Below are 11,712 nucleotides of genomic sequence, written 5' to 3'. Positions count from 1 at the left end.
TGCTATGATTGGCTTCTGATGTCAACACGTGTCGCACTGTGATTGGCTTCCTGGTTGGAGGGAAACTCTTCTGGGTCCTTGACGGTATAACGTTGACCGGTGCTCAGTAGTTTCGGGATTGGTCAAGTATGGTACAAACACATATACATAGTGTTCTAAAAATCGGCCTAGGCGGCCGCCTAAGCGTTTGGCGGTGGAGTCCCGATCCGATTTAGGCTAAAGCGTTCAGGTAAGGCGGGAAGGATTTAGGCGGCTACCTAGGCGTCTCTAGGCGCTCAAGGCGGCGGTCTAGGCGACGGTCGATGCTATGCAAATCTCCCCTTGCATCCATACAATCCACCACCCACAACCCAAATCTTCAAACTTGCGCTCTTACACCCAACAATACACATAATCCGTCCGTTGGGTTTTTCTGCAGAGGGATAAGGGGATCTGTTGAAGAGATTTGTCCGTTGGGTTTTACTATAGAGAGAGAAGAGGATCTGTTGAAAAGGTATGTCTGTTTTGTTAAAGATAAGAGAGAGAGAGAGAGAGTCGAAAGAAAAGTTGAAAATGGGAGATCCGTCCATTTTGTTGAAAAGAGAGAGAGAGAGAGAGAGAGAGAGAGAGAGAGAGGGAGTCGAAAGAAAAGTTGAAAATGGGAGGAAAAGAAAGGCATAACTAAAGATAGAGAAAGAGATTTCTCTGCAGAGAGAGAAAGAAGAGATCTATTGATAATAAATGCAACCCTAGAGCCACTAAACAAGTGATGGTTGATTGGGATTAGCTTTGGAGAAACCAAAAAAGGTTGTAGAAAAGTTATCAGTTCAATTGAAAAGAAGGGCTTTTCTATCAAGTTGGGTCCATTTTGTAGCCCACTATTTTGTTCAAAGAAAAAACAAACTAGGCCCAATATTCTTTGTATAAAATTAGAAAAAAAAAGTCCTAAAATTATACACAAATACTCATATTTTATAATATATAGTGTAAATTTATGTAAATCCGCCCGACTAGCGCCTAGCGTTTTTTTAGAACCTTGCATATACATTTGCTTTTGTGGCCAAGATCAACACAATCTGTGTTTTGTTGTCCTTGGCTGTAAACTTAATTGGCCCTTACAACAGTTCGATGTGAAGAATGCCTTCTTGCATGGAGATTTGACCGAAGAGATTTATCTGGATCTTCCTATGTGGTGTAATGCTCTAGATAAATACAAAAAAGGTGTGCATGTTGAAGAAATCCTTGTATGGTTTGTAAAAATCCCCTCAAGCATGGTTTGGAAGATTCACAAAATCTTTGGTTACAGACAAAGTTCTTGAAAAGACAAAATGGGACTGCACTAATTGTGTGTGTAGATGATATGTTGGTGACAAAGAATGATCCTGAAAAGCGTGTGGCTTGCAAAGATACCTGTTTACAGAATTTGAGACGAAGGACCTTGGATCCTTGAAATATTTTATAGGGATTGAGGTATCAAGAAGTAGTTCTTGAATTTTCTTGTATCAGAGGAAGTATATTATTGTTTTATTGCACGAAACCAACATGTCATCTTGTCAATTAGTAGCTACACCATTAGAGGAAGGATTGAAGCAGTGTTGATCCTAATCAAGTATTGGTTGACAAAGGGAGATACCAAAGGTTAGTAGGTCATTTAATGTACTTGGCACACATAAGACTAGACCTTGCTTTGTCTTGAGTGTAGTAAGTCAATACATCCATGACCCTGGAGAACAACATATAAATGCAGTAATGAGGATTTTTACGATACCTAAAGGGAAGTCCAGGCAAATGAATTTTGTTTAAAAGGAATAACCATCTTAGGGTTGAAGGTTATACTAATGCAGATTGGGCAGGTTTGGTTGACGATATGCGCTTAACATCAAATTACTTTACATTCGTTGGGGGTAACTTGGTTACATAGAGGAGTAAAAACAGAATGTCGTTGCCCATTCTAATGCAAAAGTTGAATATTTGGCGTTGGGGGTTTGTGAAATTTTGTGGCTTAAGCTTCTGTTAAGTGATTTGGGTACAAAAGCACGATCATCCCATGAAATTATTTTGTGATAAAAAAGCTGCTGGTGACATTGCACATAATCCGATACAACATTATAGAACAACACATGTTAAAGTTGATCAATTCTTCATCAAAGAAAAAATGGAAGGAAAAATAATTGAGGTACTGACAATAAGAACAGAAGATCAGTTGTTGATATCCTTACCAAGATTGTTTCGAGTCATAAGTTTTCAAGTTTCGTACACAAGTTGGGCATGTGCAATAGATAAGCACCAACTTGAGGCGGAACGTTGACTTTGTGTTTTAGGTAGGATTCTTAATTGATATCAATCCCATGTAATCTCATGTAATCCTGTGTAATTAGTTTTCTTTCTATTTACGTTAGGGTTGTATTCTTATAAATGCCTCTCAATGAAAAGAATACAAATATATTTCAAGCATTCTCTTCTGATTATTGCATTGTGATTTCTTGATTGAAAACGAGTTAGTATCATGCCTCCTATTAGAAACAGTAAGCCTACTAACAGATAGTATCTCTTTGAGTCTCAAAAAAAGAAAAAAATAATCGATGTGTATCTTTCTTCTTGATATTAATTTTTAATCATATTTCATGTAGAAATTGGCTCTTAGGATCAAAGAACTCTAGAGTCCTACTTCGAATACTCGCTTAGGAACTCCAAATTTTCTTAATCAATCATGTTCATATAACATTTCAAAAAAATTCTTTTTCCTTAGGCATAACACGTTTTACCAAAAATACATTACTCATTCTATGACCCCACCCACACACCTTGCAAAAACATCTGATACAATTCCCACTGTCAAAATCGTGTGTTACCTAACATTCCAAACCAAAGTGGCAAAGGTTGCTCATGACTTTTGCTTGTAGCTTTCCCATTTGGTGATTAATCATCTATTAAAATGACACTAATCCCCCATTGATGTGGATGTTTTTTTCTTAATTGCACGACTCTCAAGTCTTAACCACACACGCTTCTTCTTGACAAAATCACGTTCTGCACTTTAAAGTGCCCACCTCACCACAACTGAAAAAGACATCTCCACCCTCCTCCATAAACTCTCAAGATTCGACGTGTTTGGTAAATACAACGTTAATATTACATTAAGTGGTAAAAACAGAAGTTGAATTAAACCACACAGTTGATCATTCATAATAATTTGGCTCAAACTCGTTATAAACGAAAATCGAACTTAAAATTTTTCATTTACAAATAAAAAAAATATTATTAAACTGCAACGCTAAGTAGCTAGTTTAAGCACAACTGACGAGGATGTTTTCGATAAAAAGGAATAGGAAATGGATCATGTCTGAATCTCTTCTACCAAATTCATCCAATCAACAAATCTGGGTCCTTGAAATTTGATTCAATGACTAAAAACAGGACCCGTTTAAAAGTTATAATAATTTTAGCCATTAGATCAAATTTCAAAGATCCGAATTAGAAGATTTAATGAATTTAATGAAAGGAATCCGGAGAGAATTTCTTTCCAAACGAATACAGCATACACCTTGACTCCACGGAAAGCAAAAGGAAAAGAAGAAATAAAAGGCCAACTGCAAGTAGCAAACTTCATTTATTTATTACTCGAATTTACGTACAAAACTCAAGTGTCCAAATTAGTCATCGTGTCTACACTTGCACCGTCCAGCTCTCATCACCTAATAAATTGTTGGACTTGTTAAACCCTACCTTATATTTTATATATAGACGTCGACCAAAAAAACAAAAGGTGGCTGCAGTGGTTACAATTGTGGTGCAACAAACAAACTTAAAGATAACATAAGTAATGAGAAACCATCTACCATAAATTTTGAATGTTGCCATTTAAATTTTAGGATTAAGTACCTGAAATTTTCTAATATTTTAGTGTTATTTCAAACCAGTTTCAATCTTTTTAAATATTCTAAATAAGCACTCAAGTTATTGAAAATGTCAGTTAAATTCTATTTTTATCTCAAAATCATTCAAATGTTATGGAAGCATAACCTCCATCAACTCACGGCCACCCACAACCTCCATCAAGCCATCATCTCCAAACCCAATGCACAACCACTAACTTTACTCTACAACTCAAGGCGGCAACATCGAGAGGGAGGTTTAACCTTCAATTGCAGCAGTAAGCCAATATCGCTTGTTTAAAGTATGATTCAAGCCCCTAAGTTGGACAACTGAAATTAAAATTACACGGTGTAACTTTGTACCTCAGTCATTCAATTTAATTTTGTCATCAATGCTAATAAAATTAATTCACAGGATACTTTGCTGGAACGTGAAAAGCACGGAATGCGTACTACGCACTCTGCGTACCCCATAAGTCGACCGCCGCCCAAAATCTTTCCAAAAACTCTAAAGTACAACACTCTCCAGCGTAATCCATCGGGAACTGTTTACTACTGTGTCATTGTAGTACAACCCCGTAAAGCACGCTTTAATTTCCCTAAATTCCCACCAAAAGCAAACACAATTTATTATTTTTTAATTTTTAATTTCTACAAAATCGATCGGTGAATAAACAAAGCGCTCGTTTCCACGCACTTTGCGTCACCAAACGCCGTTAGTCCTGCTACGACGTCGTAGAGCTCAACAGCTACCAACGACGTTACCAAAACCGTCTAAAACGACCTCGATTCCTCTCTCTCTCTTCTTCTGCAACGAACAACAAGCAGCGGCTGCAGCCTCTCACTCTCTCCCTTTCTCTCTCTAGAATTTTCTCTCTCTGCAAGTCTCTTTTTCCTCTCTCTCCAGCTTCACCTCTCCGGGAGCAACTCGTAATGCACAGCTTGCTTTCTGCGTGCTTTTATTTATTTTTTATTAAAATTAATTTTTGATTATTCTGATTATTTGTTATCCAGTTTCATAATTTAGGGATTAATTTTTTTCGAAATATTTGGAATTTTGACTACGAATTCGATCTTTTGGGCATGAAATTCGGATCCTCTGACTATTGTAGTTCCTCAATGTTTACTAATTTTAGGGCATTTTTGTAATCTGATTTTCCTGAATTTTTGGATTTTAGACTCAATCTTGAGTTCCCTAAGGAGTAGCAGATTGAATCGATATCTAGAGCTCTATATATTTGCCACTCACTGTCACTGTGCTTGTTTGTGTGCGGGTGGGCTCAGTTTTGGTGGTGTTTGTGAGTGGAAAAATATGAAAAATGAATCTGCGTTTGTCTAATTTTTGAAGCTGTGCCGAAATCCAGAGATTTATTTGACTGCCTATAAATTCGATTCGAGTTGGGTTTGGCCATATTTTTGCATTCACTGTGAATCCCACCTTGAAAAAGGAATAGATGAGAGATTCGTGAACCGTTTTCGTTTGGGTAAACTTAGTTTTGAATTTTTGTGGTGCCTATGAGGAGATTGGTTTTCTTCTTAATTTTTCGCGGTTTGTAGTTTCGGATTCGTTTATGTTTCGTGCTTTTGTGTAACTGAACTAGGGTTTATTAAACTCAATCACTTCCTTTTATGCTCGTGCCTTGTTACGATAGAAATGATGATGGTTTGTTTCTTCGATTGCAAATGTCAGAAGGAGCAACTTTTTATGGGGTCAGGGTTGCTGCGACTGTCAGTTGAGCTTGAAGTTTGAGGATGCGAGCTGTGGTTGAGGGGTTACAATTGTAAGTTAGAGTTTTGTGTGTTTTGAGGATGGGTTCTGCTTGTTGTGTTGCTGCTAGAGACAAGACTATAACAAACAGAGCTAATAGCGAAATTCTGCATCGTAATATGCGGTACTCACCAACTTGGAGCTTTCGGTGGGATAACCGGGTGGGGGTGGCAGCTGAAGAGACTTCTGTAAGTTGGTTTTCTGATGGTGTTAGCAGAAATGATGGATCAGAAGTTAAATTTGAGTCGGCATGTGTATCTGAGGAGGGAAGTCCACTGGAACATTTTCGAAGACATACGGCGCAAAAATCTTCAGTATCTGAGGGAACTGCTGGGCATGTCCGGACTCCTGCTTCAGGTAGTTTTTAGTATGAAAACTCTTCTATTCTATTCATATTTCAATAGTTTTGCAGCGTAAGTTTGAAGAATTTTCTTCTCTTCTGAAAGGTTTTCATATACAATTCACGCATTTGGATTGGAGAGGTTACTCTCTTGTTTCTTGTTTACGGGATTATGTCTTGCTAAATTGTATTCTTAATTCTTATGGTTGTTCTTGCAAGGTGGCCATGTTTTTTGCATGTACCATATTTGCTTTAGTGTCACATGCATTATGAGACTTTGTCAAATACGAAGACAAGACTTTTGCATCCAATTAAAGTATTTAGGTGGGTGAATGACAAAAACAATATACAACTTCATAATGTTTTTAGTTGCCTGTAATCCAAAAGACAATGCTGATGTAGTTACCTTGTCTCTACGAGCTCATATTCCATGAAGGGCCACGCTCTGAACTGAGGGTGACTTGGATGGCTATGCATTACACATATGCACTGATGGAAGGTGAATAGTAATTTGAAACAAAGGCATTGATGATTTGGATTATAAGTTTTATGTACCTCATGTATGTAAATATGGATTGAGAAAGGCACTGATGGTTTGGTTTTCTTTAGATGTTATTACTTTTCCAGTAAATGGCTGTTGGGTATAGTGGCACCTCCTTCCCCTGAAGATAAGGGTGAAGGATGAGTTTCTTCTGTTGTGCTGTTATGTTTTCCAAAAGACTTTTTCCGTTGCCAGAGTTGTAGTTTTAATGATAATATCATCATTCCTTATAAATTTCAATGCCAATAGTGTTTCCCATGCTTAAATACAATACTGGAATCTCTGTGACATTTCTTGTCAAAACTGTGCACTCCGTCTTTTTTCTTAGCTTCCATGTCATGACAATCTCCTTTTCCTTAGTGGGCTTTTTTCATTCCTGTAACTGGCCTATGATTGGGGTAGGCAAAGTGAGAATCTTTATGCCTGTTGCCTTGGCCACATTGCAACTAGGGGTGGTGTCAAATCCTGTGGTTCATTACATACTTTTAATTCAATATATTACTTAAATGTTATAGGTTTTTATTATTTATTATTTTTTATATTTAAATCTTCTTGTAATTTCCGGGAAACTGACTATAGAATCATAAAGCCTATGTTGTGAAGCCCTTTGGACTGGGCAGTTTCAGTTTATTTCATGTTAGCTTGAGAGGTTAAAAGGGCACATTCATCTTAATTTGTCAATTGTGATAGAAAATGAATAGATCGCGTTACTTCCTGCTTAACATTGAGTTAAATGTTTTTCATTTTTCCTGATGGTTTATAGGGAAATAGAATAGTAAAGTAGTTTATCTTTTTTAAATTGATGATCTCCTTAAGATTTCTCTTTAGTTTAATTTTTCTTTTCTATGTAAGCTGTTTAACATGACATTGACATGTTTTATCTGATATATATGTATGTTTCTATTGCAGATCAATCCATTTCAAGAAATATTTCCATGGATGCAAGTCTTGAGCAGGTAGATGTTAATGCCAGGGTGGCACTTTCTGCTATGATTTAAGCACCATTACTTTGTATAATCCCATGATTGTGGCATTTACTCCCTTATCTTTCATTATGTCTGTAGGTAAAAGAGTCAGAAGAGTCCCCTACTGTTTCATATCCATCCCCGACAAAATTATCAGTTTCGTTGCCTTCTACTTCATCCTTGTCGGCATCCCCTTTGTCATCCCAGAGTCACCTGCCTCCTCCTAGCTCAACTCCATTGAGGTGGCCCCGCTGTTCTCCAGGACATCAGTTATTAAGGCAAGTATCTGATGGCCGAGTCCCAGGAAACAAGTCACCCAACAGCTTCTCAATTTCTGAAGATAAGGCAAGGCCTCCCTCATGGAGCAATGAATCTGCTAGGGGCTCCCGTGGTGGTTCTTCTGATAGTTGGTCTATGAATGCATTTTCCGAGCTCATGGCCACATCTAATAGAGAAAGGTGGTCTTTTGACAGCGAGTCCTTTGGCTTTAATCGTGAAAAGATAACTAGATCCAGTAGCAGAGTTTCAGCTACACCCTCTGTTGATTCGCAGACGTGTGGGGTTTGCTCAAAGCTTTTGGCTGAGAAATCTTCATGGAGCAGCCAAAAAATTATTGCAACCAATGAGCTTTCTGTGGTTTCAGTGTTAATTTGTGGACATGTTTATCATGCCGAGTGTTTGGAGAATATGACACCTGAAATTAACAAGTATGACCCAGCTTGCCCGGTTTGTACTTTTGGGGAGAAACAGATCCACAAGTTGTCCGAAAAAGCATTGAAAGCTGAAATGGATTTGAAGGCTAGAAACAAGAGATCGAGGAACCGGGTGTTAGACCTTGATGGTGAGTCTGCTGTGTTTGATCGCTTGAAAAGCACTGGACATCAAGGAAAGGATCCTAAGTTGGGATCCAGTTCCAGCATGAAAAGCTCCTTGGGAAAGCCTTTTTTGAGACGGCACTTCTCATTTGGCTCCAAGAGCGCTCGAGCCCTATCAGAGAATCATTCTACTAGAAAGAAAGGGTTCTTCTGGGCCAAATCCAGCAAGATGTGAGCTCACACTAAGATGTTTGGGAGGTGAGGACAATCGTTTCTCATCTAATGTTGCATGCATCTTTAAATCAGCAAAAATAAACTAACATACTCTTTGGCATACCTTGACAAGTCCTACGCCTTTCTTACACTAGGACCATGATTTATCCCCCTTGTATGTTCAGGATTAGCTTCTATCTCCACTGAAAGCCATAAACTTCAAAGCCTTCAAATAGGGTGCGATGTTTATTGTTTTTATTTTCTTAAGGGTTCTTACAGACTCGGTATTGTTATTTTATGCAGATTTCGGTCTTGGTTCTTCTTTTGCAATCTCAGTTGGGCAAAAGGATTGGGAAGAGTGCATTTATTAAGGCATTGTAAACATCTGCACAACAGCATCTTGACGTTTGACAAGGTTAGCTTGTGAAGTTGCACTGTAAAGAAGAGAAGAACGAATTTATATAACAGTTCTTTATAGAAAGAAAAAGATAGTAGAATTGAAACGCTGAAAGGACCTGTGTCTGATTCTTACTGTTGTACAGATTTTCTTCTTTGCGTGAATTCATACTTGAATTTATCGAAATGAACTTATGTTTGTCAATTGGATCCTGGATTTGCTTAAAAGGCAACATGGTTCCTTCCTACAAAACTTTATGTTATGTTGGTGCAGTAATTTTTCTGCAGGTGCTGCCCATTTTAGTTACCAGATCTTTCTGTCAGTTTCGCCGTTTCGGATAGTGACTGGCGAAATGGTGTGGAGCGAAGTAACATGAACACGGTAAAGTGGTGGAAGAGGCGGGCATCATGGGTGAGCTTTATAATCGAGTGTTGTTGGTCTGAACTTGTCCGTGCTGTTTCGGGTTATAGCACGTAGTCGTGGGTGTAGTTTTAGGATTTTGTACCGGGCAAGGGAGGGCGTTGTGGGGATTTGTCTTGTTATCAATGAAGAATCATAAAAACTTTAAAGAGTTTGGTTGATGAATGCTTAGAAAAGTATTCCGAATAAAGGTTGAATCAATATGGGTTCATGGTCCTAGTCAAAGACAGCGAGACTTTGTGGTGGTAGAGTTTCAGTTGAGAATAATTCTGAGTATATTTAGAGAACATGTTGAGGAATTGGAATATTACTTGATTTTACAACTTGGCACACGGTCATCACGAAATTCACTCCTATAAATAGAAGTGGTTTTGCAGTGGAGATTCCCTTCAACTCGACCGAGTTTTGTTGATGCATTCATGTTGAGAGAGGTTTTTTTTTTTTCTCCATCTCCGGATGAGTTTGGGTCCCCCGGCGACTCATTTTATTCTCTGTGAGGTCAGGTAGGTGAAGCCTCTAGCTTAGGGGGTGCGTCAAATCGTTGATGCAGGGGCCACGGGAGGTACTAACAACTGAAAACTGAAAACGCTCTACACGAAAACCCTGGTTCTACACGAATCCTTCTCACACCTTGAGAAAAGTACTATCCTAACCCTCTCGTTGATACATCTTTAGTTTTGGTCAACACATCTTCAGTTTGGATAAGTAAACAATATTGGAGTCGTAGAATCAGGCGATTTAGGAGCACTTTCAATTGCTTTTGGCTAGTTGGGCAGGGAAAAAGTTTCTAATTATTTCACCTAAAGAGGTCATTCATTAGCTTTCTAGCGAAGTATAGTGTTTTATGGTCTGTTACTCTTAGGTGCACTTCATAGTTCGACATTCATACAGCCAAACCATGTTCACTATAAAAACACTCATTTTCTTTTAGTATCTTTGTCCGTACAACCTGATACCAATTCAACACACTTATATTCTCACAAATATAGTTGAAGCAATTAGACCAGTTGCAGAAGATCCTAAATTTATAGTGAATTAAGCAACCTTGTATTTATGTTCTAGAACCCTAGGCCAACATACATTTCTTCCACGCTAGTAGTTACTCAAGTGCAGAAACGAACAATGTATTTGCTCGACTAAACTTGGTTGTGAGTTGGCACGCCTGCATTCACAAGAACGTAATTAGCTAAATAGTTTCTTGGCCTATGTGTCATGTAGACTTTGTAATTTTTAGGGTCAATAATAGTATTGAAAATTGTGTGATATTTTATGTATATTCAATGTAGAAAATACTTACGCCATTTAGTACCACGGTCTAGTGGTATTCCTCTTCACTTGTAAGTGAAAGGTCTTAAGTTTGATTCTCGCTAAAGATAAATTTGAAATTATTACTAATCCATTATGAGGCTAGACCCATAATTTAAAAATATACAGACGAATATGGAATATTTGGAAAAACAGCCAAAATTTTGACTATGAATAGAATTTTAACCAACCATTATTAATTTTATAGTTTTAACCAAACATTGACATGAAAATACTATAATGCCCTCTGCTGTGTAGTTCACACCCATTTGCTTTGCTAGAGTTGGCACCATTTGTAAGGCTATCAACCATTAAAGCTTCTGACCCAAATGTAGCTTTTCGTAAAGAGCCGGAATTTCCAACGGAGCTCTGAATATTTTCAATTTCTGGAGCTTTAGAGTGCTGTGATACTTCTGTGACTGGGTCTTGCAAAGAAACATGGTGTATTTGCATAGAGGTTTGTGACTGAAATTGCAACGAAGGAAGCTAAGTCTTGGGGGTGTTAATTGGAGTTATTGTACGAATAGGTATTGTCTGTTGGGCACCCTCGCAGCTTCGATGGTTTTAACTTACCCAGGGCCAAAGAACTGCCTTCCTCCTCTCCAGCCCCTGCCCCCGCCAATATATTTTTAGTCTTTAAATTTTCCAATTGTATGCTTTTCTTATACAATGTGATGCAACTACAGTCATGTTTTCTAATGATCCTTTGCTCTTCTGTGATTACTTATTCAGCAGCAGTAGCAGCAGCCAACCGTGCCCGATCTTTTCGAAGTAAAATATGGGTTTTGAAAATAAACATGGTGTATTTGCTTAGAGGTTCTCGACTGAAGTTGCAGTGAAGGAAAACTGAGTCTGGGGGTGTTAATTGTAGAGCTTTTGAGTCGGAAATTAGTTGGGGAAGAAGAAGTGAGAGAGCGGGAGGAAGTTTGGGGGTTGTGGAAGAAAGATGAGGGTGAAGAGCACAAGTGATAAGCCATTTTCTTTCTCTGTAACCGTGTTTAACTCGCTTTTGTTCATAATTTTCCAAAGCAATTGCATAAAAAGCAAGGCAAATAAGGACATGAGAAAAATGGGGAAGAGTTTTTACTTGAAAA

General features: G+C 38.1%; 1 protein-coding gene across 2 annotated transcripts; it reads left to right on the top strand.

The window, feature by feature from the left end:
• Positions 1-4,476: 4,476 nt before the first annotated feature.
• Positions 4,477-9,097, top strand: LOC103428624 (uncharacterized). Of its 2 annotated transcripts, XM_017330456.3 has the most exons (6): positions 4,484-4,784; positions 5,545-5,979; positions 6,399-6,461; positions 7,413-7,459; positions 7,568-8,541; positions 8,800-9,097. In XM_017330456.3, the coding sequence occupies exons 2-5, from the start codon at positions 5,664-5,666 to the stop codon at positions 8,516-8,518; spliced, it is 1,377 nt and encodes a 458-aa protein (XP_017185945.1). In that variant the 5' UTR covers positions 4,484-4,784; positions 5,545-5,663; the 3' UTR covers positions 8,519-8,541; positions 8,800-9,097. The 2 variants fall into 2 exon arrangements, with proteins under 2 accessions (XP_008364963.1, XP_017185945.1); XM_008366741.4 differs by lacking the exon at positions 6,399-6,461 and having other exon boundaries at positions 4,477-4,784.
• Positions 9,098-11,712: the final 2,615 nt, after the last annotated feature.

This window comes from Malus domestica, chromosome 10 (genome assembly GCF_042453785.1).
Source record: "Malus domestica chromosome 10, GDT2T_hap1".
Taxonomy (NCBI): Eukaryota; Viridiplantae; Streptophyta; class Magnoliopsida; order Rosales; family Rosaceae; genus Malus; species Malus domestica.
The sequence above is the reverse complement of the archived record's forward strand: the minus strand, read 5'-3'. Positions and strand labels throughout refer to the sequence as shown.

Coding starts and splice junctions, on each gene's coding strand:
- LOC103428624 (XM_017330456.3), top strand. CDS start 5,664: ATGGGTTCTGCTTGTTGTGTTGCTGCTAGAGACAAGACTATAACAAAC. Junction 5,980..6,398: donor TGTCCGGACTCCTGCTTCAG/GTAGTTTTTAGT, acceptor TATTCCATGAAG/GGCCACGCTCTGAACTGAGG. Junction 7,460..7,567: donor TGGATGCAAGTCTTGAGCAG/GTAGATGTTAAT, acceptor TTATGTCTGTAG/GTAAAAGAGTCAGAAGAGTC.